This window comes from Coregonus clupeaformis, chromosome 29 (assembly GCF_020615455.1).
Source record: "Coregonus clupeaformis isolate EN_2021a chromosome 29, ASM2061545v1, whole genome shotgun sequence".
Classification (NCBI taxonomy): Eukaryota; Metazoa; Chordata; class Actinopteri; order Salmoniformes; family Salmonidae; genus Coregonus; species Coregonus clupeaformis.
In genome coordinates, this window is record NC_059220.1 from 5,430,505 (window position 1) to 5,456,573 (window position 26,069).

The 26,069-nt window shown below is 43.6% G+C and overlaps 2 protein-coding genes across 3 annotated transcripts in view; one reads left to right on the forward strand and one right to left on the reverse strand.

Annotated features, from left to right (window-relative positions):
• Positions 1 to 2,268: 2,268 nt before the first annotated feature.
• LOC121544583 (atlastin-1-like) lies at positions 2,269 to 16,826 on the reverse strand. The gene is made up of 15 exons (XM_041854543.2): positions 16,672 to 16,826; positions 13,515 to 13,765; positions 12,926 to 13,060; positions 10,458 to 10,562; positions 9,205 to 9,255; positions 8,973 to 9,029; positions 7,549 to 7,641; positions 7,117 to 7,255; positions 6,624 to 6,751; positions 6,294 to 6,350; positions 6,136 to 6,207; positions 5,773 to 5,925; positions 4,351 to 4,629; positions 3,820 to 3,834; positions 2,269 to 3,276 (listed from the first exon to the last, which is right to left on the reverse strand). Exons 1-15 carry the CDS (start codon positions 16,703 to 16,705, stop codon positions 3,151 to 3,153), a joined length of 1,695 nt encoding a protein of 564 aa, XP_041710477.1. The 5' UTR covers positions 16,706 to 16,826; the 3' UTR covers positions 2,269 to 3,150.
• Positions 16,827 to 16,917: 91 nt separating this feature from the next.
• The window catches only part of LOC121544581 (mitogen-activated protein kinase kinase kinase kinase 5), a 141,913-nt gene continuing 132,761 nt past the window's right edge, over positions 16,918 to 26,069 (forward strand). For both annotated transcript variants that reach the window (XM_041854541.2, XM_041854542.2), the window contains exons 1-3: positions 16,918 to 17,093; positions 17,174 to 17,381; positions 17,861 to 18,143. In XM_041854541.2, the coding sequence (XP_041710475.1) occupies positions 18,036 to 18,143 (108 nt within the window). In that variant the 5' untranslated portion in view covers positions 16,918 to 17,093; positions 17,174 to 17,381; positions 17,861 to 18,035. The remainder of the gene's footprint in view (positions 17,094 to 17,173; positions 17,382 to 17,860; positions 18,144 to 26,069) is intronic.

The following is a 26,069-nucleotide window of genomic DNA, read 5'->3' on the forward strand; positions in this document are numbered from 1 at the left end:
CTAAACAGCTAGTCACTACTTTTTCCTCCAATGGATGCCTGTTTTTCATTCTAAACCCCAAACTATGCACTCCAAGTAATACACAATCCTCTTATGTACATTCATTTTATTTCATTCATCTGTAATTGTAACTATTGTCTTTTGAAAAAGCAACTATCAATAAATTATTTAAATTAGTTTTGAGATCTTTAGATTCTGGTTTCATATTTGTTTGTAACACCATTCTGGCAGAAACGTACTAAACCTGACCAATGTCGGTTTGTTTTTTAACAAGTCAATACCGGGGTGTTAAGTAGGGAACACCGTAGTAAAACGTTTTGCAATGAAAAGCAAAAATGAGCGTTTCATATTTAGAGTGTAGCCTCCCAGTCCCTGTTTCAATCGGTTTTCTTCCGTTTGGTTCCTAATGAACACGACCCAGACGTGCAGGACACGTGACGTTCTCCTTTAGATATTGAAGATCAGACAACAGAGATTTTCTCCCATTTCATTAAAAACTGATCTTGAGCAAGGCACTTAACCCTAATTGCTCATGTAAGTCGCTCTGGATAAGAGCGTCTGCTAAATGACCCCCCCCCTCCCAAAAAATAAAAAAAAGTATATGTATACATGCAGAATTACTGTCTTAGCTGAATTAGCCACAAAATCCCTAGTTTGAAAGCAACTTTTCTTGAAGCTGTGCCGTGACATTTTCCCTACACTTCCCCCCCCCCCACTTGGGCCAGCCCCATAGCAATTAAGAGTTCTAGCCAATGAGCCCCTCGCATTTGAGTGACAGCTAGCAAGAGGCCTGCCCAGAGTTATCCAATGAGGATGCAGGGGCGGCCCGACGGCTCAGTGGACGCAGCGAGAGAGAGAGAGGGCAATGACGTGGTGTGTATGTATGTGACATAGTATTCAATTTTCACTACTTTCAGAACTACTGGCTATAAAGTATACAAAAGTACTGGAGAATCTCTTTTAATGAATCAGAAAATCAACAGCTATTTCTGGTTTATCAAAGTTAGCTGGCTAACTCATTGTGGTCCTCTGTAGCTCAGCTGGTAGAGCACGGCGCTTGTAACGCCAAGGTAGTGGGTTCGATCCCCGGGACCACCCATACGTAAAAATTGGATAAAAGCATCTGCTAAATGGCATATTATTATTATTATTATTATTATTATTGATCCTGCTTTGTAGTATACCCCTTTTTCTTTAGCATGCAGTGGTCCAGACAAATAGCCTAAATAAGTACAGAGGAGAGATATATGAAGATCTTTCCCAACCATAGCCTGCTCCCAGATCTGTTTGTGCTGTCATGCCAACTACTATGGTTCACAGTTGCGTGACAAGGACCACAGGAGTTGGCAAGACCGCACAAACCAGGTTAGTAAGAGGGGGTGGGGGGGGATCTATGAAGATATTTCATAACCAGCCTTCCTAGATTAATGACCAGCACAGTTGTTCTAGAACTCATTCTAGAACTGATTCTGAATGTTCCAGTGCTTTGCTAGAACGTTCAATGTGTACCAACAACAAATGGTCTCACTCTTTCCTCTTCTGTCCAATGGACTAACATCTATTTTCCCCAGCCAGCCCTCACCCACAAAAGGCCACGCCAGTTCAAAGGATCATCATTTCTGTTTTGAAGTGCATTTATTTAACAAACTGAGCAGGAAGCAGACCAGTATGAAGTGATACATATAATAGATAGTGTGAACTTTTGAACTGTTTAGAATAATTCTCTACCTCTATTAGTTGAAGGTGCTTCGGTCCCATCACAAACTACACTCTGGTCCATGTCTAGTAAACTGTCCCATAACTAACTCTCTGTGTTGGGGGGAGTAGTTCCACTACATGTAATGTAACTATCTCGTTCCCGCCAGTGAATTCTGTTCCAGTCTAAATTTGTGACCATAGAGATACAATAAGCTATATTTTATTATATTTAATTAATTCTGTGTGCACAGTATGACGCTCTGACATCGTGTAAACTTAGTGGCAGCCACAGACTAAGGGAGGAAGACAGAGTGCTGCATGAAACTGTAGTTGCACGATACTGGCACACAGTACCTATATATTCAAAAACAAAGAAACAAACTACATCATCCCCCGTATGATGAAGTCAGAAATCATCCCCACCGTATGATGAAATCAGAAATCATCCCCACCGTATGATGAAATCAGAAATCATCCCCACCGTATGATGCAATTTTTCATCATATGATGATGCAAAATGCATCATACGGTGGGGATGATTTCTGTATTTTGAAAGTTACATATCTTGAAAACTTGACTGCTGATAAGCAAAACATTGGACTATGTCAACAATGTACCAATGAAACAAATACCAAAATATAGTTTTCCTTTAAAGTGCCAGGACAAGTACAAGCCCTAAACATGTCAAAATGTTAACAAATATACCAGACTCAAGACTAAAATGGTAGACACTGAACGATTTACCATGCTGATGAAAACATGTATATTTTAAGCAAAGACGCTGGCAGCGACCAAAATGATCCCATAATTCCCTGGAATAGTGTTCCATTTGGGACGCATCCATTGGTTTTCAAACATGGTATTATACTTTTCTTACGAGAAAAAGCACTAAACTTTATCAAACATGACAATCAATATACATGGACCACCAGTCAGCTACAGGTCAGAGGTCAACTTCATTTAAACCACTCCTCAAATGGCATAATCAGGTAAACTCCTATTCGTGAAATCAGCAGCATTGTCTTCCGACAGATGGCGTCGTTCTTCCAACGGGACCGCGTTGCCAACTACCAGTGCAGCCGGCCATCCGTCACGCTATCTGACGTAAGACAATAAAAATCAGCCGTAAACTATAAGTAACTCTACTGCACTTATGTCCTCCAAGTGAAGGACAATGATAAGTGAAATTCCCATTTGTTGACGGGGCAGCACCCCAGTTCAAAGGGAGATTGTGCCACTGCCTCTGGGACGTTTACATTGTCCACATTTAGATTTAAAATAGTGAACCCATCGCTGGACCGGTCCTAGCCAATACCATAGTAAAAGAGTGCCCTGCGGTGTGAGGATGCCTCCTCCCTGCTTCCCCCGCCTCCCCCCCCCTCTCTGTCCATCATGCTACTTAAGAGGTACCCAGCAGTCCCTGCTGTGCTCTAGCCAAATCAGGTCAGCCAGTCAGTTCCTCTTCCTGGTGGGTTTCTCGGGGGCCTCCCCCTCCTCTCCGGGGGCCTGGGGACCAGAGAACGCGTGGTGGTACAGATGCCCGTGATTGGCTGCAGCGTTATACAGCTTATACAACGCCTGGAGAAAGGAGAGGAGAGGAAAGGAGAGGAGAGGAGAGGAGAGGAAAGAGGGATCGTAACTATCTGGCCAAGAAGAGGGGGGTCATTTAAAAAAAAGAAATGTCGGAATGCTCAAGATCGTTGGTTCCAAATGTGTGCAATATGGCTCTGTACAGGAAACAGTACTTCCTAGGAAACATTTAGCCTTATACAGAACCTGTGAACAACAGGAGAGGAAGAGGGTACATTTCAGACTAACCAATATTGGAATGCTCAAGATAGACAGAAGTATTTAGGTGAAAAATCTGTCGATGTGCCCTTAAGCAAGGCACTTAACCCTAATTGCTCATGTAAGTCGCTCTGGATAAGAGCGTCTGCTAAATGACTAAAAATGTAAATGTAAATGTATTGAAACATACAGTACACCATAGAGATGGAGAAGAAAGAGGACTTATCTTTGTATCTGTGCTATTATGGGAAAAAACTGGTAATATCCATCTGGAGTCCTCTTTCTATCTCTATGGACTACACTGACTGACTGAGAACACAACTCCCCACTCACCTCATTTGTGCTTCCCTGTTGCAAAACAAAGAGAAAAACAAAAACAAACACAGTCTTAGACAAATAATAAAATAAATCAAATGTAATATGAATATTTACATGTTTGAAATGTTTCCTTCAGCTCAAACTCTAAAGACGTACACGTTGTGATTATTTCCAGATTGTTCAACACAGTAAAATGTGTTGTATGTCGCCACCTAGTGGTTTAGATGCTCTATAACGTATTTATATACTAGTTAAAACTGTGAGGATCCCTGTGGTTTAGGAGTCCTAAAACCTTTAATCACTTTATGGTACACACATCTATATGATAACACACATTTTAATAGAGCGCATGTACGGTGTCCATTTCAGGACATCCTCAGCCTCAAACCTCACCCCTCCTTGAGTCATTCCGTTTCCTTCTTTGAGTCAATCCCCTCAAGAAGGAGTGAGATTTGACTCAATGATGGGTGAGGTATGAGGCTGAGGATGTCCTAAAATGGACACCGTAGCCCTGGCATAAGGTGCTATTTGGGACACAGCACCTACCTGGTCCCAGAGTGCTCCAGCCACCTGGTCGATGACCTGGCCCAGCTCTCGGTACTCCCCAGAGTAGCGGATGTAGGCCCAGGTACACAGGGTGATCAGCGTCAGCCCCAGAATCATATTACACACGCTGGCGATGATGTCCACCCCCACGAAGCCCGTGATCCCCGCCGCCACGTACATGATGAAGATGACCACGAACAGCGTGGCCGGGGTGCGTGCGGCGTGGAAGATGTTCTTGGAGTCGTTGTGCTTGATGTACTGGACGAACACCTCATCCACCTGGAACAGGGTTGGTTATTGGGGATCGGTTCCATTTGCCACAGTGCTACTCTAGGGGGGGGCCAGACAAATGTATTTTAGGAGGGGGGGTCCATTTGAGCACTACAGCAGAATTCTAATTTAAAGGTAATTTCGCGATTGACTCGACATATGTAGTCTTTATTTAATTTATTTAATTGTATTTATATAGGAGACTGATCAGAGAGGCTACCAAGAATCCAATGGCAACTTTGAAAGAGCTACAGGCTTTTATTGACCAAGACTGGTCAAAGTGTGCATGTGACAACAATGTCCCAAGCACTCCATAAATGTGCCATGTAAAGTAGCGTGGCCAGAAGGAAGCCCACCTGGAATCCTGTTTGAGGGATGCAAAGAAATACTCAGGAGATTCTTTGGCCATTTGTGGTGTGATGAAACATAAACGGAACTTTTTGGCCTAAATGCAAAGCGTTACGTTTGGCACGAACCCAACATGGCACATCACCGTCCCTACTGTGAAGCATGGTGGTGGCAGCACAACGTTATGGAGAAGTTTCCTGATCAGGATAGAACAGAAAATTAATGGAGCAATGTACAGAAAAGTCCTTGAGGAAAAGCTGCTGCCCTCTGCAAGAAAGCTGAAACTGGGATGGAAGTTCACCTTTCAGCATGTAATTACTGCCAACGGTGCTTCCACCAAGTATTAACTCAGAGGGGGGTGGAGACCTATCCCAACAGACTCACAGCTGTAATTACTGCCAACGGTGCTTCCACCAAGTATTAACTCAGACCTTTCCAACTATGATATTTCAGTTTTGTATTTTAAATATAATTTTTCACAATTAAAACAAAAATCCCCTTTAAAGTGTAGAGTATGGTGTGTAGATAAGTGAGGAAAATCCTTATATAAATGCATGAAACTGAGGCACCGACAACAAAATATGAAAAAAAGTTAAAGGGGGTGTGTAGACATTAAATAGGCACTGTATGTATTCCGATAGGTTGTTGTCATTACATGCCGCAAAAAAAGGGTGGGTGACTATATCGGAGGTGAGTTGGACTCGCAGGTAGCACCCAACTTCCAATTTATTGGGCTAATGGTTAAGAAACACGGTTGGTTTCCCGAGCGAGAGACAGGGGGTTCAGATCCCACCTGTGACATACCTCTCCCTCCAGCTGTAGCAGGTAGCGTCGGCTGAACTCCTCCCCTCCCATCTTCTTGACCCCCCGGAACACCTGGAGGGCTTCCTCTCTGATGTCACTGTGTCTGGCCTGGAGCTCTGCTGGGGCCAGGAAGGGCCGGTCCCCACCACACACCTGGGGAGAGAGGGGGGGAGGAATGGAGGGGGGAGAGGGGGAGGAGAAAGAGGAGGAGGAGGAGGAGGAGGGGGGGGTGAAATTGAGCATTCACTCTTCAGGAGAATGACTACAGTACAGGGGGACACAACAGTAGGTCTCAGGAAGGCATTAGAATTGGAGATAAGCCCGGATAGGTCCGTAACAGAACACAGCTCTGTCTTTTGTCACCTGCTCCATCTTCTTGTTATACAGGTCCCTGGCTGCTGCCACCGCCGCAAGGTTGTTGGCCTCTGCTGTGGCCTGAGGAACAACACACATCACATGTTATATTCATCAGGTGATGCATTATAATGACGGCAGAAAGATAAACACAAGACACTGTGTACCTGCAACATGGATTTTGGGTGTGGCAGCTCCTCCCCCTGGTAGATTTTGATGTATGCCTGGGTGGGGAGGGGGGGAGGGAGGGGGGAATCGTCATCTACAAACACCAACATTACTTAACAACATTTCAATATCATTATTTTCACTGGGTGGTTGAAGCATTCACTACACTGAAACTGGTACCTCGATGCACATTGTTTAACCATACCAAATTCAAGTAGCCTGGTGCCAGATCTGTTTGTGCTGTCTTGTTAACTCCTGACAACAACAATAGGACTTGGCAAGACAGCACAAACAGATCTGAAAACCAGGCTAAAATCTAAGGCTCAGACCTTGAAGTACTCCAGCAGGCCTCTGCAGGTGATGTTGCTGCCGTTGATCTCCTTGACATCCAGGTTCTTGGGACTCAGCAGCCACGGGACCAGGATCTGCAGGTTGTTGATGAACTCGCGGTCGATCTCTAAACACAGGTCAGGGAGAAGTGAGATTAGGAGAATGGTAGGGTAGTTATGTAACCGGTCCTGCCTCGAGCTGGGCGTGAACCAGCGACCCTCTGCACACAGGTCAGGGAGAGGCAACATTAGCTGAAGAAGGGCTATACAAAAACACACTTCTTGTCATGCTGTGAAAATTTCAGAATTCATATGAAATTTCATCAAAGGAACATCTTACTTGAGTGTGCTTTAAATTCATCAATGGGATTAGTCTGTTGTCATCCCAAGGTGTGTCTGTAAGTCGCTTTGGATAAAAGCGTCTGCTAAATGGCTTATTATTATTATTATTATTTGTTTTAAGACCACCAAGATGCCAAAATATGTATTGTACCTTTGAGTCTGCCGTCGAAGTTGGGGTTGGTGGCCACTTTGAGTCCGGGGTGGGGCATCAGGAAGCAGGAGATATTGGTGAAGCAGGAGTGGATGTGTTTACGAACGTTCTGCAGCTCCTCATGCTGGTTCTCTGAGATCTAGAACACAGAACCACAGACACACGCTCAGTTGGTAACAGGGTACTGCTACCAATGCCAAGGTCATGGGTTCAATTCCCGCAGGGGATTACAGGGATCTGTATGTTTGTTTGGATTAAAGTGTCTTCTTATATTAGTATTATTATTATTATTATTATTATATCTAACATGATCATGTCGCATAAATAGCAGCCTTTTTGTTTCAATTAACGACACTGTGTTAATATAACTCTTCTTGTTGTTGTCATCTTTATATGAACCATTATAATCATTGTTCATCTGTGACCTCTGACCTTGAGTCTCTTCTCCAGGAACTTCATGCCTCCTTCCTGTCCATAGCCAAACTCGTAGGGAAAACTCCAGTCCCGGACCAGGAATATCATGGACTGGAACAATACAGACATGGGTTCACTAAGTTACGGTGCAGTGGCAAAGCATTAGCAAGGAAAGTCTCTAACAGCAAGAAACTACCAAAGTAAATAGGACCTAAATAGTTCCTGCTCTGGTGAATCAGCCTCGTTAAACCAGTCTGAGTTAAACCAGCCTTCTGGTAAACTGAATCAGCCTCGTTAAACCAGCTTGAGTTAAACCAGCCTTCTGGTAAACTGAATCAGCCTCGTTAAACTAGCTTGAGTTAAACCAGTCTTCTGGTAAACTGAATCAGCCTCATTAAACCAGTCTTCTGGTAAACTGAATCAGCCTCGTTAAACCAGCTTGAGTTAAACCAGCCTTCTGGTAAACTGAATCAGCCTCGTTAAACCAGTCTGAGTCAAACCAGTCTTCTGGTAAACTGAATCAGCCTCGTTAAACCAGTCTGAGTTAAACCAGTCTTCTGGTAAACTGAATCAGCCTCGTTAAACCAGCTTGAGTTAAACCAGTCTTCTGGTAAACTGAATCAGCCTCATTAAACCAGCCTTCTGGTAAACTGAATCAGCCTCATTAAACCAGCTTGAGTTAAACCAGTCTTCTGGTAAACTGAATCAGCCTCGTTAAACCAGCTTGAGTTAAACCAGTCTTCTGGTAAACTGAATCAGCCTCATTAAACCAGCATTCTGGTAAACTGAATCAACCTCATTAAACCAGCATTCTGGTAAACTGAATCAACCTCATTAAACAGCATTCTGGTAAATTGAATCAACCTCATTAAATAGCATTCTGGTAAACTGAATCAACATCATTAAACCAGCATTCTGGTAAACTGAATCAACCTCATTAAACCAGCCTTCTGGTAAACTGAATCAACCTCATTAAACCAGCATTCTGGTAAACTGAATCAACCTCATTAAACCAGCATTCTGGTAAACTGAATCAGCCTTGTTAAACCAGCCTGAGTTAAACCAGCCTTCTGGTAAACTGAATCAGCCTCGTTAAACCAGCATCGGAACTGATAACTGTTAAACCAGCCTTCTGGTAAACTGAATCAACCTCATTAAACCAGCATTATGGTAAACTGAATCAACCTCATTAATCCAGCATTCTGGTAAACTGGATCAGCCTTGTTAAACCAGCCTGAGTTAAACCAGCCTTCTGGTAAACTGAATCAGCCTCGTTAAACCAGTCTTCCGGTGAACTGAATCAGCCTCGTTAAACCAGCCTTCCGGTGAACTGAATCAGCCTCGTTAAACCAGCCTGCTCTCGCGAGCTCACATTCTGTTTCACGAACGTCAGTGCGGTGGTCAGCCTGAAACTCAATAACAGAAAGGGGAGCGTGTCCTACCTGGAATGGTTTAAGGAACGTCTCCTCCATGGCTAGTCTGCCATACTCAGTGAAGAGCTACAAACGCCACGAAGAGACAGGACAAGAAATAAATATTCTATATTGGTCAGGAGTTTAAAGTAGAGTGCATTTGTTTATCATGTTTAGAGAAACAGTCATCATCTATCTGAGTGTCTCCACAGTGAAAGACCTCAGTCATACTGTAGGTGATGTAATCAATCCGTCTACTTACCTGCAAGTGTTGAAGATCATCCTCCTGCACATTCTGGGAGATGTTGTACACCTGCGAAACAAGAAAACGTTTCTACTCCAACATGTTTTGGCACAGAAGGTCTACCATTGTCAAGGTCTCCAAGCAATGTCATTATTTATGTTCAAAGACAGTGGGGTCGTTAGGGCCAAAACCACTGTACCTGTTAAGACAGCGGGGTCGTTAGGGCCAAAACCACTGTACCTGTTAAGACAGCGGGGTCGTTAGGGCCAAAGCCACTGTACCTGTTAAGACAGCGGGGTCGTTAGGGCCAAAACCACTGTACCTGTTAAGACAGCGGGGTCGTTAGGGCCAAAGTCACTGTACCTGTTAAGACAGCGGGGTCGTTAGGGCCAAAACCACTGTACCTGTTAAGACAGCGGGGTCGTTAGGGCCAAAGTCACTGTACCTGTTAAGACAGCGGGGTCGGGTAGGGCCAAAACCACTGTACCTGTTAAGACAGTGGGGTCGTTAGGGCCAAAGTCACTGTACCTGTTAAGACAGCGGGGTCGTTAGGGCCAAAACCACTGTACCTGTTAAGACAGCCGGGTCGTTAGGGCCAAAGCCACTGTATCTGTTAAGACAGTGGGGTCGTTAGGGCCAAAACCACTGTACCTGTTAAGACAGCGGGGTCGTTAGGGCCAAAACCACTGTACCTGTTAAGACAGCGGGGTCGTTAGGGCCAAAGCCACTGTACCTGTTAAGACAGCGGGGTCGTTAGGGCCAAAGCCACTGTACCTGTTAAGACAGCGGGGTCGTTAGGGCCAAAACCACTGTACCTGTTAAGACAGCGGGGTCGTTAGGGCCAAAGTCACTGTACCTGTTAAGACAGCGGGGTCGTTAGGGCCAAAACCACTGTACCTGTTAAGACAGCGGGGTCGTTAGGGCCAAAGTCACTGTACCTGTTAAGACAGCGGGGTCGTTAGGGCCAAAACCACTGTACCTGTTAAGACAGTGGGGTCGTTAGGGCCAAAGTCACTGTACCTGTTAAGACAGCGGGGTCGTTAGGGCCAAAACCACTGTACCTGTTAAGACAGCGGGGTCGTTAGGGCCAAAGTCACTGTACCTGTTAAGACAGCGGGGTCGTTAGGGCCAAAGCCACTGTACCTGTTAAGACAGCGGGGTCGTTAGGGCCAAAACCACTGTACCTGTTAAGACAGCGGGGTCGTTAGGGCCAAAGCCACTGTACCTGTTAAGACAGCCGGGTCGTTAGGGCCAAAGCCACTGTACTGTACCTGCATGGAGCTGATCATAGTGCTTAGTGCAAACACAGTGGCTGAATCCCTCAACGTTGACTGGCTGTCAAACGTTCCCTGAGTATCCATCAGTAGAACTGCCACCTGAGGGACGAGACAGGAGAGCATAACTCTTCATTCATCAGTGTTAATGCTATTACAGTTTAACAGGAGAGACAAAACTGAAGATTTACAGTTCATTTCCTGCAATTCTACACATTTTGCCATGGGGCGTAGAGAAAATGTTGCAGTTTTAGACCAAGCTTTCTGCAATTCTACACATTTTGCAATGGGGCGGAGAGAAATATTTGCATGATTACTACAGGTTTAGGATAGCTGGCCGCTAGACTAACTTACCAATCAAAAAAATGTAGCTGACATGAGCTAATTAAGTGACGATCAGTGACTGACAACAAGAGAAGAACTGCTGATGCACAACCCCATTAAAAAAATACCCCATCTTCTGTATTCTACTATTCTAACTCTCAACAGTAAGTGGAGACCCCCACTGAGTTCCACTGAGCGGGCCCATCCCTGACTACGATGATCGAAAACGTCTGTAGATATCATAGATTGGGCCTCTAACTGAGGTCGGCATACAGAATCTACCCATAGGGCTCTGGTCAAAAGTAGTGCACTACAGTGCCTTCGGAAAGTATACAGACCCCTTGACTTTTTCCACATTTTGATACGTTACAGCCTTATTCTAAAATTAATTAAATTGTTTTTTCCCCCTCATCAATCTACACACAATACCCCATAATGACAATGCAAAAACAGTTTTAAAAAATATATATATATTTGCTATTTTATAAAAATAAATAAAAAACGGAAATATTACATTTACATAAGTATTCAAACCCTTTACTCAGTACTTTGGCAGCAATTACAGCCTCAAGTCTTCTTGGGAATGATGCTACAAGCTTGGCACACCTGTATTTGGGGAGTTTCTCCCGTTCTTCTCTGCAGATCCTCTCAAGCTCTGTCAGGTTGGATGGGGAGCGTCGCTGCACAGAGATGTTTGATCGGGTTCAAGTCCGGGCTCTGGCTGGGCCACTCAAGGACATTCATAGACTTGTCCCAAAGCCACTCCTGCGTTGTCTTGGCTGTGTGCTTAGGGTCGTTGTCCTGTTCAATAATAATAAATAATAATATGCCATTTAGCAGACGCTTTTATCCAAAGCGACTTACAGTCATGCGTGCATACATTTTTGTGTATGGGTGGTCCCGGGGATCGAACCCACTACCTTGGCGTTACAAGCGCCGTGCTCTACCAGCTGAGCTACAGAGGACCACAGTTCAAGGTGAACCTTCGCCCCAGTCTGAGGTCCTGAGCGCTCTGGAGCAGGTTTTCATCAAGGATCTTTCTGTACTTTGCTCCGTTCATCTTTGCCTCGATCCTGACGAGTCTCCCAGTCCCTACCGCTGAAAAACATCCCCACAGCATGATGCTGCCACCACCATGCTTCACCGTAGGGATGGTGCCAGGTTTCCTCCAGACGTGACGCTTGACATTCAGGCCAAAGAGTTGAATCTTGGTTTCATCAGACCAGAGAATCTTGTTTCTCATGGTCTGAGAGTCTTTAGGTGCCTTTTGGCAAACTCCAAGTGGGCTGTCATGTGCCTTTTACTGAGGAGTGTCTTCCGTCTGGCCACTCTACCATAAAAGCCTGATTGGTGGAGTGCTGCAGAGATGGTTGTCCTTCTGGAAGGTTCTCCCATCTCCACAGAGGAACTCTGGAGCTCTGTCAGAGTGACCATCGGGTTCTTGGTCACCTCCCTGACCAAGGCCCTTATTCCCTGATTGCTCAGTTTGGCCGGGCGGCCAGCTCTAGGAAGAGTCTTGGTGGTTCCAAACTTCTTCCATTTAAGAATGATGGAGGCCACTGTGTTCTTGGGGAATTTCAATGCTGCAGAAATGTTTTGGTACCCTTCCCCAGATCTGTGACTCAACACAATCCTGTCTCTGAGCTCTATGGACAATTCCTTCAACCTCATGGCTTGGTTTTTGCTCTGACATGCACTGTCAACTGTGGGACCTTTATATAGACAGGTGTGTGCCTTTCCAAATCATGTCCAATCAATTAAATCTACCACAAGTGGACTCCAATGAAGTTGTAGAAACATCTCAAGGATGGTCAATGGAAACGAGATGCACCTGAGCTCAATTTCGAGTCTCATCGCAAAGGGTCTGAGTACTTATGTAAATGTGATTTTTAATTTCTTCATTTTTAATACATTTGCAAAAATGTCTAAAAACCTATTTTCGTTTTGTTATTATGGGGTAATGTGTGCAGATTGCTGAGGATTTTTATTTATTTCATCAATTTTAGAATAAGGCTGTAACGTAACAAAGTGTGGAAAAAGTCAAGGGGTCTGAATACTTTCCGAAGGCACTGTATGTAGGGAATAGGGTGCCGTTTGAGACGCAGTCCCGTGAATACAGGTCAAAGGTGAGGATCTGGTACCTTGCGTCCATCTGGCTTGTCCACCAGAAAGACTTCGCTCCAGATCTGAATGCCTGTGGTCTCCCTCTCAGATCCACCCCTCCAGGAGAATCCTGTCAGAGGCTCCTCTGCCTCCCCCAGCCACTCCTCAGACGCCTGGGGATATAGATTAGATACAGAGAGAAATACAACACAGATCAATGCTTCTTGGACCAATTATTGGCTATTATTAGTCACAAAACCTTAAAACAGTAACACACATCATAACCTCAATCATCACATTATGCCCAATGCAGCACACTGATGCAAAGTTTAATTACAGATGGTCTCTTACATGCTGAGGGATGGGTCGTAGCCGGGTCAAGAGATATGAACACAAAGCCAAGAGTGACAGGCGTCACTTAACAGTATCGCTTCCTTCCTCACCAGCTCACACAGAGACTGGATCTCTGGACCTCTGTCTCACAAACACAAGTGACCTCCCTAACATCTTAGCCAACTGCGCCACCAAAAAAGCTAGCATTTCCGCAGCGTGGATGGAGAAATTTCAAGCTGAGGAGTGAGGTTACCAATCCCCCATCGGTTACACAAGCATGACCTTTGAACTCACCTGGCTGTACATGTAGCGCAGCATGAAGTCCATGAGGAAGGACTTTCCCTTGCGGAACGCCCCGGCCACAGATATGGCCACCACCTCCCTGTTGTGGACCTCTTCGGCCAATAGGATCCGGCTCAGCGCCGCCTCGTCCAGCTCAAAGGTGTGGTCGTCCTTGACAACAAGCACCTGGATGGGCCGCGCACTTCCATCAGGCTCCTCCTCCTCTGAGCTCCAGTCGTAGGTGGCTTTGTCTGTGAAGGACCCTGTGACGTGACACGGGAGGAAGAGTACAAATTAAAGAATGTTGCACATCCCATAATGCTTTCACGTGCGTCTGAAATGGTTCCCCTTATGTAGTGCATAGTATAGTGTACTTTTGACCAGAGATCTAAGGGTCCTGTATAGTGCACTACCCTATGGACACTGGTCAAAAGTAGTGCACTAAATAGGGAATGGGGTGCCATTTGGGACGTAGCCTCCCACTATAATACTCTCAGTGATTTATTAGGGAACCAACGTTTAAGCACCCAATACCTTCCTCAGGGTTAGAGGGGAAATGGAGACAGACTTTACGCCGATATCCAGAGGGAGGAGGAATAAGCTGCAAAGAGGATGATGTCATCAAAGCACACAAAATTGATGATTTACTAGTTTACAGACAAATATACACCGTTTCTATGAATTTAATTAAAATATGGATATCTCAATAGCTTTTTAGTAAATGACAGGCAATGTTAAAGGCTTGTTAATACCATATGAAAAATGTATGCACTCACTAACTGTAAGTGGCTCTGGATAAGAGCGTCTGCTAAAATGACTAAGATGTACATGTAAATGTAAAACCAGCTATCTACCCGGTGGTTAACAGATCAGTATCATCTCATCACATAATCTGTGTCCCAAATGGCACCCTATTCCCTATATAGACTGGGCCCTGGTCAAAAGTAGTGCACTATGTAGGGAATAGGGTGTTCTTTGGGACTCCACCATACTGTAGCTGAGCGAGATGTTAAATCCAGTAATGATTCAAGTTAAGCATTGGTTCACTTCAGAACAGAGGATGTGCGCTGGGACTGGGACTGGGAGAGAGAGGAGAGAGAGGAGAGAGAGGAGAGAGAGAGAGAGAGAGAGAGAGAGAGAGAGAGAGAGAGAGAGAGAGAGAGAGAGAGAGAGAGAGAGAGAGAGAGAGAGAGAGAGAGAGAGAGAGAGAGAGAGAGAGAGAGAGAGAGAGAGAGAGAGAGAGAGAGAGAGAGAGAGAGAGAGAGAGAGAGAAGAGAGAGAGAGAGAGAGAGAGAGAAGAGAGAGAAAGAGAGAGAGAGAGAGAGAGAGAGAGAGAGAGAGAGAGAGAGAGAGAGAGAGAGCTTTGCTTTCCTTTCCGGGCAAGCAGTGACTCAGTCTGCCTGCAATCTGTCTGCCTCTCCACAGTCTCCAGAGACCTAATGGCTGTGTAGGCCACAAAATCCTAGCTAGTCTGCTCACAGGGAAAAGACAGAGGGGCACACAGTGACGATATGGTGGCTGTCTGTTTATCGTGTGTGTGGTTGGCAATAGACAACATTGAATCATTTTCTTCCCTTGAAGTAAACTCTTGTGTTAGCAGGCTGTTAACACAGAGAAGAGTTGACAGATAGAACGCCTACTATCTCTCTCAGAGAAAACCAAAGGATATATTTACATTTTACATTTACATTTGAGTCATTTAGCAGATGCTCTTATCCAGAGCGACTTACAGTTGCATACATTATTTTATTTTTCATACTGCCCCCCCCCCGTGGGAATCGAACCCACAACCCTAGCGTTGCAAACACCATGCTCTACCAACTGAGCTACATCCCTATATATCTTATCGCCCACAACACTCCAAGCTCTATTTGTATAAAGATGACATAATAACAAACATGGCAAGAGTCAGTAAATACAACATTGACTAAGGGAAAGGAAGAGACCATTTTGGGGCATTAAAATGAATGCAGAGTGCAGAACACAGTTAATCATGTAAACAGTCCTGTCCTCCTATGTTTCTCAGGTCTGGACTGGTGCATTTATTTATTCTCACTAACAAAGGCCAAAGCAAAGCAATGATGCCTGTCCTAAAACAACAGGTATCGCCACATCAAGGCATCATCCCAAATGGCACCCTATGATGTAGTGCATTACCTGGTCAAATGTAGTGCACTATATAGGGAATAGGGTGTAATTTGGGACACAGCTTCCAGACTAGCTGCTCCTTGACTTCTGCTACAGAGCAGCTTCAGACATCAGCAGGGTATGGTCTAGGTCTACTCTGTAAATGTACTGGGTCAGTGCTCATAGCTGCTCAACTCTCTCTGGTAATAAACAACACCATTCTATGTCACTCTGTAGCTTCCAAACCAGTCATTCTAGCTATCATAATAGGCTACATTACGTTGAATGCCTGACAGCTCTTTAGCATAGACAATATAGCAGGATTCTTTCTATATCTATGACTCTTAGTATGTCTAACGATGATGGTTCATTAGCAAGCTCATTTTTACTATGTGATAACAGACCCAAATGGTATGGCACAATTGGTGTTTATCAAACAGATATGAGATGAACACCAATCAGAAAGCAGAGACATACATACAGTAGCGGAGTGAAATGTAACGGTAAGGATGATGCCATCTGTTTGCCTCAGGTCCACCCATACCCCCTTTGGCACCGCCTTGACAGTTATTTCGGTAAGGGCCTAGGCCTGTAAATCAAATCTCGCTAACACTGGTTAATTCTAGCATTGTGTTTGAATTGCTGTCGTTCGTTATTCTGTGCCATAATCATTCTAAAGGGTGCGGGGATGCTCAGACAGACGATCCATTGGCCTGTAGACTAGAGTGAATAGAACAGAATAGAATAGATGCTTGGCTTGTGTTTATATTAGTTGAGCAGCTGAACGGGGCTTGGTTGTGTCTGGTCCAGGCCAGCGTTTTTGCGACGGTTGAGCATTCAATAGATATAACGGTTTGTTCTGACAACAGCATGCAAATTGCAACGACTGCTTCATCATTATTAACGCACAAACATCTGATCAGCTGCATTGCTGAGACTTTCCCTAGCCTAGGCTACATGAATGAGGCTAAATAGCGCACCCATTTTTATGTGCGTCTAGAGAGGACCAATTTAGTCATCTTCATAATTATCAACCACTCACCCCAGCTGTCTCTGTCTTTACGGTTTCTCGCCATGGTGTTGTTCCTTTCTGTTTGACTGTACGTGAGAACCTAAGCGGCTGTCATGTAGACACACACGGGAGCAGCTAAGGGAGGACCTCTTCAAAACCGACACCGAGGAGGATGCTCATCAAAGGGAGGACGCTGAAGCCGACGGGAGTTGGTTGGGTGTGCAGTATTTGTATCAGCCGCCAGGGGGTGCTGTTCCGATGTTTTTCGTTGTTCTGTTTTTCTGGACGTTAGTGGTTACAGTTGCTTGCTCGCTTACATCGCTAGGTGGCGGTAGTTGCACATCATTTATCAGACAGAGAGAGTAATTACGTCTTGATAAAAAAAGTAATGCTTTCAATAGCATTTTGATCGATTCAATTATGTTAGTTGTTATTGTTTTCTTGGAATGACGGTAGGTACCCTTTACAGTTGAATGCATGGGTGACATAAAGTACATTTTCACTAGTTAGTAGCATCTCTTGCCGTCAACAGGAGGAAATGACAACGCCGAGAGTGTGAGGTTGGGGTTCCAGCCAAGCTACGCTTGCCGTTGTTTGAGGGAGAGTGAGCTGCCAGCAGAAGTTTACACTTTCTCTGAATAGGAACAAAGAATTGCTTTTTGGATGAAAAGGAATTTAAACCATAATTTTGCCAAATTTAATATATGGCTTTCGTATGTGTAACATATATGGAGTAAATGGTAAGTTAGCCAACTTCGCAAACCTAGCTACTGTTTTGGATTAATGTTAGTTTAACGGTAGCTGGCTGCTAGCCACTTAGCATACTAGCTAACTTGGCTAGCTAGCTACTGTACGTTAGCTTTAGATAATTACCTAAGTAAATTAACTACGTTTGAAAAACATCGTCCTGGTAGTTATCTAGCTAGCTAGCTAGCTACAGTGTAAGTAGCTAACTTGACTTACTCTAACGTTACAGAGGGTTAACAATTTTGTTTATATAGCTAAATTCAATGAACAGTCCATTGTTTATCTGCTAACTATTTCGTAGCTAAGTAGTTAGCTTGCAGGTTAGTTAGCTAGCCTCAATCTAACGTTAGCCGGCCAGCCAGCAAATATGTTGATTCTTGAATGACTTCTGAAATCGTGTCGGTGGTTGTTTGTAGCTACCTATTAGCTGAAGATTTACTAACTATTATTTTCTACTCTCTCTCACCGGCAGGAAATGGACCAGAAGTCAGACTTGGAAGCAGCACTTTTAGAGAATAAACAAGTTATTACCACTTGAAGTAATCCTCACCGAATGATACTGACGTGTATTTGCACAAGCTAACTTGCTAAATGAAAAGTGGAGTAGCTAGTTGTTGATAAACTATCCAGCCATTTAGCTATCTGTCATGGATATATTTCCTAGACCTAGTGGAGAAATTCAAAGAAAAAACCCACAGCAGGATTTCGAGCTTATTCAACGAGTTGGGAGCGGCACATATGGAGACGTATACAAGGTATTTTTCGTCCATCTGAATTAACAGCAGTAGCAGCTTTGGCTGTTCCGAATTTAGATCCGTGTCTAAACCAAACCAAGCACCCCACCTGTTGGGAGGCACGAGATCCCTGTGCTCTATACTTTAATTTTTTATTGAACCTTTATTTAACTAGGCAAGTCAGTTAAAAACAAATTCGTATTTACAATGAAGGCTCCTGCGGTGGCTGGGATTAAAAATAAATAAATAAATAAAATATAGGACAAAACACACATCATGACAAGAGAGACACCACAACCCTACATAAACATTTACGTTTACATTTACGGCATTTAGCAGAAGCTGTTATCCAGAGCGACTTACAAATTGGTGCATTCACCTTATAGCCAGTGGGTTAACCACTTTACAATGTTTATTAGTATTATTTTTTTAATATATTTTTGAAATTTTTTATTATTATTATTTTTTTTTGTGGGTGGGGGGGTGGAGAGACCTAAGACAACCTCCTAGCATGGCAGCAACACATGACAACACAGCATGGTAGCAACACAACATGGCAGCAGCACAACATGGTAGCAGAACAAAACATGGTACAAACATTATTGGGCACAGACAACAGCACAAAGGCAAGAAGGTAGAGACAACAATACATCACGCGAAGCAGCCACAACTGTCAGTAAGAGTGTCCATGATTGAGTCTTTGAATGAAGAGATGGAGATAACTCTCCAGTTTGAGTGTTCTTTTCAGCTCGTTCCAGTCGCTAGCTGCAGCGAACTGAAAAGAGGAGCGACCCAGGGATGTGTGTGCTTTGGGAACCTTTAACAGAATGTGACTGGCGGAACGGGTGTTGTATGTGGAGGATGAGGGCTGCAGTAGGTATCTCAGATAGTGAGGAGTGAGGCCTAAGAGGGTTTGATGAATAAGCATCCACCAGTGGGTCTTGCGACGGGTATACAGAGATGACCAGTTTACAGAGGAGTATAGAGTGCAGTGATGTGTCCTATAAGGAGCATTGGGGGCAAATCTGATGGCTGAATGGTAAAGAACATCTAGCCGCTCGAGAGCACCCTTACCTGCCGATCTATAAATTCCGTCTTCGTAATCTAGGATAGCTAAATCCTATTGAAACCTGGCGAGAGGACTGACGTGAAGTTGCCAAGGTTGTATTTCTCTCCCCCAGGCCCATAGTTCAATTCTCTCTCAAAGTGTTTTTCTTTTATGGCCAAGATGTGAGTAAAGTTATTGTGTGTATGCTGTTTAGCTTACTAACACCTTGATTCAAGGCACAGAACCTTAGCTGTTGTCAGTTTGCCAATAGTAGTTTGTGTTACAGGGGCATTTGAGTTTTAGAATAGAGTTGAATGGAAACTACAGTGAATGCACATCTTCATGACATAAAAAGTGTTTTAGCTGTGTAAACTCTTTGTGCAGCTTAACGTCAATGGGAAATGGATACCTAGGGCCTAGTTATCAAGCATGTGTTCAGGTTATCCTCTCTCTGCAAGTCACTTTTGCCTGTTTTTAGAGAGCTGACTTGTGACATTTTGTAAAGGCTTTTATTTAGAGTGGGGAGTCACCATTTTATCTATATTTATCTATCATCTACCAATCAAGGCTTTCATTTACTTCTGCTGCTGAGTCAAGCATCTGTCCTCCACATTATCACGTTAGCGTCTTGGGTTCCAAATACAGGAGCTGGAGGATGTATCCTACTTTATGGGCCAGCTTAAAGTCATGTAGGATGTAGCGTACTTTATGGGCCAGCTTCAGTCATGTAGGATGTAGCGTACTTTATGGGCCAGCTTCAGTCATGTAGGATGTATCCTACTTTATGGGCCAGCTTCAGTCATGTAGGATGTATCCTACTTTATGGGCCTGCTTCAGTCATGTATGATGTAGCCTAAGGGCAATTCCACGATTTCCACTGAGGTATCAAATCAAATCAAATCTTATTGGCCACATGCGCCGAATACAGTCATGTAGGATGTATCCTACTTTATTCAGACATTACAGTGAAATGCTTACTTACAGCCCTTAACCAACAGTGCATTTATTTTTAACAAAAAAGTAAAAATAAAACAACAACAAAAACAGTGTTGAGAAAAAAAGAGCAGAAGTACAATAAAATAACAGTAGGGAGGCTATATATACAGGGGGGGTACCGTTGCAGAGTCAATGTGCGGGGGCACCGGCTAGTTAAGGTAGTTGAAGTAATATGTACATGTGGGTAGAGTTAAAGTGAATATGCATAAATAATTAACAGAGTAGCAGCAGCGTAAAAGGATGGGGTGGGGGGGGCAGTGCAAATAGTCCGGGTAGCCATGATTAGCTGTTCAGGAGTCTTATGGCTTGGGGGTAGAAGCTGTTGAGAAGTCTTTTGGACCTAGACTTGGCACTCCGGTACCGCTTGCCGTGCGGTAGCAGAGAGAACAGTCTATGACTAGGGTGGCTGGAGTCTTTGACAATTTTGAGGGCCTTCCTCTGACACCGCCTAGTATAGAGGTCCTGGATGGCAGGAAGCTTGGCCCCAGTGATGTACTGGGCCGTACGCACTACCCTGTGTAACAGAACGACGGCACAAACAGCTCAAACTGTCGTTCTGTTACCAAACTTTGCATCTGCACTGTTCTTCAAGTACATTTGCATAGAGTTGTATGGTTTGTTTACAAGTGCTACACATAGGATATAAAAATAAAAATTAGCATTGTAATTTCAGAAAATGTCCATAATTTATCTGCAGTAATAGTGGAATGATAGTGTTTCACGGTATTACTTACCTACCAGTGTTGTGATTGCCTGTGATATTACCTATTTATTTCTTCCACCGGAGAGGCATCTGTTGTCAAAATGGGAAAGCTGTTCTGACTTTGTTGCTGAGTTATCTAGTGGAAATCGCTCTGTCATTTCCTGGTTGGAAAAATTCTACACTGTTCGCTCAATTTTAGTTTGTGAGAAAACAAGCACTGAATAGAGTAGGAATTCATTGAACCATCTAAATCGCTGTGAATTATATTTTGTCTAGAATGTCATTGTATGCTGTAGCGTTAATATTTCCCTTCACTGGAACTAAGGGGCCTAGCCCAAACCATGAAAAACAGCCCCAGACAATTATTCCTCCTCCACCAAACTTTACCGTTGGCACTATGCATTGGGGCAGATGTGTTCTTCTGGCATCCGCCAAACCCAGATTTGTCAGTCGGATTGCCAGATGGTGAAGCATGATTCATCACTCCAAAGAACACGTTTCCTCTGCTCCAGAGTCCAATGGCGGCGAGCTTTATACCACTCCAACCGACGCTCTGGCATTGCGCATGGTGATCTTAGGCTTGTGTGCGGCTGCTCTGCCATGGAAACCCATTTCATGAAGCTCCTGATGAACAGTTCTTGTGCTGACATTGCTTCCAGAGGCAGTTTGGAACTTGTTAGTGAGTTTTGCAACCGAGGACAGATTTGTACTCTCTTCAGCACTCAGCAGTCCCGTTCTGTGATCTTGTATGGCCTACCACTTCGCGGCTGAGCCGTTGTTGCTCCTAGAAGTTTCCACTTCACAATAACAGCACTTACAGTTGACCGGGGCAGCTCTAGCAGGGCAGAAATTTGACGAACTGACTTGTTGGAAAGGTGGCATCCTATGACGGTGCCATGTTGAAAGTCACTGAACTCTTCAGTAATGCCATTCTACTGCCAATTTGTGTCTATGGAGATTGCATGGCTGTGTGCTCGATTTTATACACCTGTCAGCAACGGTGTGGCTGAAATAGCCGAATCCACTCATTTGAAGGGTTGTCCACATACTTTTGTGTATATATAGTGTATTTGCTTAACAAGTCACATTATAAATTGCATGGACTCACTCTGTGTGCAATAATAGTGTTTAACATGATTTTTGAATGACTACCTCATCTCTGTACCACACACATACAATTATCTGTAATGTCCCTCAGTCGAGCAGTGAATTTCAAACACAGATTAAACCACAAAGTCCAGGGAGGTTTTCCAATGCCTCACAAAGAAGGGCACCTATTGGTATATGGGTAAAAGAAAAGCAGACATTGAACATAGCTTTGAGCATGACGTTATTAATTCCACTTTGGATGGTGTATCAATACACCCAGTCACTACAAAGATACAGGCGTCCTTCCTAACTCAGTTGCCAAAGAGGAAGGAAATCGCTCAGGGATTTCACCATGAGGCCAATGGTGTCTTCAAAACAGTTACAGAGTTTAATGACTGTAATAGGAGAACTGAGGAGGGATCAACAACATCGTAGTTACTCCACAATACTAACTTAAATGACAGAGTGACAAAAAGGAAGCCTGTACAGAATACAAATATTCCAAAACATGCATCCTGTTTGCAATAAGGCACTAAAGTAAACCTGCAAAAGATGTGGCAAAAAAATCAACTTTATGTCCTGAATACAAAGCCTTATGTTTGGGGGAAATCCAACACGACACATCACTGAGTACCACTCTTCATATTTTCAAGCATGGTGGAGGCTACATCATGTTATGGGTATTGCTTGTCATCGGCAAGGACCAGGGAGTTTTTTTAGGATAAAAAGAAACGTAATAGATCTAAGCACAGGCAAAATCCTGGAGGAAAACCTGGTTCAGTCTGCTTTCCAATAGACACTGGGAGAAAAATTCACCTTTCAGCAGGACAATAATCTAAAACACAAGACCAAATATACACTGGAGTTGCTTACCAAGAAGACAGTGAATGTTCCTGAGGGGGCCTAGTTACAGTTTTGACTTAAATCTGCTTGAAAATCTATGGCAAGACTTGAAAATGGCTTCACTTTGTCATGTTTTCACTTGGTCATTTTGGGCTATTGTGTGTAGATGGTTGAGGATTTATAAAAAATATTTTAATACATTTTGAATTCTGGCTGTAACACAACAAAATGTGGAATAAGTCAAGAGGTATGAATACTTTCTGAAGGCGCTGTATATTATGGACATTTTCTGTAAATTCAATGTAAAAATAAAAATGTATCATATGTGAAGCACCTTTTATCTTTGCAATCATTGTATTTTGTTTGACATCAATTTTCAAGTGAAACATCCGAGTCTCGGCATCATTCCGTTACCTTGGAATTGCCCCTAATCAGCAACATCGTTCAAATCAAATCAAATTTTATTGGCCACATGCGCCGAATACAACAGGTGCAGACATTACAGTGAAATGCTTACTTACAGCCCTTAACCAACAGTGCATTTATTTTTAATAAAAAAAAAGTTAAATAAAACAACAACAAAAAAGTGTTGAGGGGAAAAAAAAGAGCAGAAGTAAAATTAAATAACAGTAGGGAGGCTATATATACAGGGGGGTACCGGTGCAGAGTCAATGTGCGGGGGCACCGGCTAGTTGAGGTAATATGTACATGTGGGTAGAGTTAAAGTGACTATGCATAAATAATTAATAATTGTTGGTAGAGGTCTTAGGCCTATTTTATTTCTTGCTACGCAGACGGACTGAGATTCAATATCTTTTTTTTCCTGAAGGTTTTCATGTGTACTGATGAAGTCGTTAGAACATTCCATAATACTTGATGTACAGTCAATCATTCTACGGTAGTGATGAAACACAGTACCCTGCTTAAAACTGTGGAGGAGGAATCAGATGGGCTTTCTGATGGGTCAGTTAAAGGAGTACCTGCCTCTACATAGTCTGCTATTCAGGGAGAAAATCTTCAAATATTTGGACGCACTTGCTGTCAGAAGAAAAACTTAACTCGGTTCATTTTTCATGAGGTTCGTTTTAGTTTCCCCACTGTGGACTAAGACAATTTCTTTAAAGGATGCATCTGTAACCCTGTAGAAGCCATGTGATAAAGCATCGTGCTGTTACAACCTACCTCTCTTATTCTCTATTGGAACGTGGTGGAAGTAAGATGTATTGGTAGGGAAAGGGAGAGCTACAATTTCCCATTGTCCTGGCAAAGTTATGTGAAGAGCCAAAGACCCTGTGGTGTGCGTTCACATAACAAAGCAACGATACATTTGGAATTTCTCTGAATTGGATTGGAATTGAGCATAACAAACTAAAATCAGGATCACACAGACAGTTGTGTTCACGGGTGTTGGTCATTTGTTATGGATGACTAGGCTGCCCATTTGGATTGTTATGGATGACTAGGCTACCCATTTGGATTGTTATGGATGACTAGGCTACCCATTTGGATTGTTATGGATGACTAGGCTACCCATTTGGATTGTTATGGATGACTAGGCTACCCATTTGGATTGTTATGGATGACTAGGCTACCCATTTGGATTGTTATGGATGACTAGGCTACCCATTTGGATTGTTATGGATGACTAGGCTACCCATTTGGATTGTTATGGATGACTAGGCTACCCATTTGGATTGTTATGGATGACTAGGCTACCCATTTGGATTGTTATGGATGACTAGGCGACCCATTTGGATTGTTATGGATGACTAGGCTACCCATTTGGATTGTTATGGATGACTAGGCGACCCATTTGGATTGTTATGGATGACTAGGCTACCCATTTGGATTGTTATGGATGACTAGGCGACCCATTTGGATTGTTATGGATGACTAGGCTACCCATTTGGATTGTTATGGATGACTAGGCTACCCATTTGGATTGTTATGGATGACTAGGCTACCCATTTGGATTGTTATGGATGACTAGGCTACCCATTTGGATTGTTATGGATGACTAGGCTACCCATTTGGATTGTTATGGATGATTAGGCTACCCATTTGGATTGTTATGGATGACTAGGCTACCCATTTGGATTGTTATGGATGACTAGGCTACCCATTTGGATTGTTATGGATGACTAGGCTACCCATTTGGATTGTTATGGATGACTAGGCTACCCATTTGGATTGTTATGGATGACTAGGCTACCCATTTGGATTGTTATGGATGACTAGGCGACCCATTTGGATTGTTATGGATGACTAGGCGACCCATTTGGATTGTTATGGATGACTAGGCTACCCATTTGGATTGTTATGGATGACTAGGCTACCCATTTGGATTGTTATGGATGACTAGGCGACCCATTTGGATTGTTATGGATGACTAGGCTACCCATTTGGATTGTTATGGATGACTAGGCTACCCATTTGGATTGTTATGGATGACTAGGCTACCCATTTGGATTGTTATGGATGACTAGGCTACCCATTTGGATTGTTATGGATGACTAGGCTACCCATTTGGATTGTTATGGATGACTAGGCTACCCATTTGGATTGTTATGGATGACTAGGCTACCCATTTGGATTGTTATGGATGACTAGGCTACCCATTTGGATTGTTATGGATGACTAGGCTACCCATTTGGATTGTTATGGATGACTAGGCTACCCATTTGGATTGTTATGGATGACTAGGCTACCCATTTGGATTGTTATGGATGACTAGGCTACCCATTTGGATTGTTATGGATGACTAGGCGACCCATTTGGATTGTTATGGATGACTAGGCTACCCATTTGGATTGTTATGGATGACTAGGCGACCCATTTGGATTGTTATGGATGACTAGGCTACCCATTTGGATTGTTATGGATGACTAGGCTACCCATTTGGATTGTTATGGATGACTAGGCTACCCATTTGGATTGTTATGGATGACTAGGCTACCCATTTGGATTGTTATGGATGACTAGGCTACCCATTTGGATTGTTATGGATGACTAGGCTACCCATTTGGATTGTTATGGATGACTAGGCGACCCATTTGGATTGTTATGGATGACTAGGCTACCCATTTGGATTGTTATGGATGACTAGGCGACCCATTTGGATTGTTATGGATGACTAGGCGACCCATTTGGATTGTTATGGATGACTAGGCGACCCATTTGGATTGTTATGGATGACTAGGCGACCCATTTGGATTGTTATGGATGACTAGGCGACCCATTTGGATTGTTATGGATGACTAGGCGACCC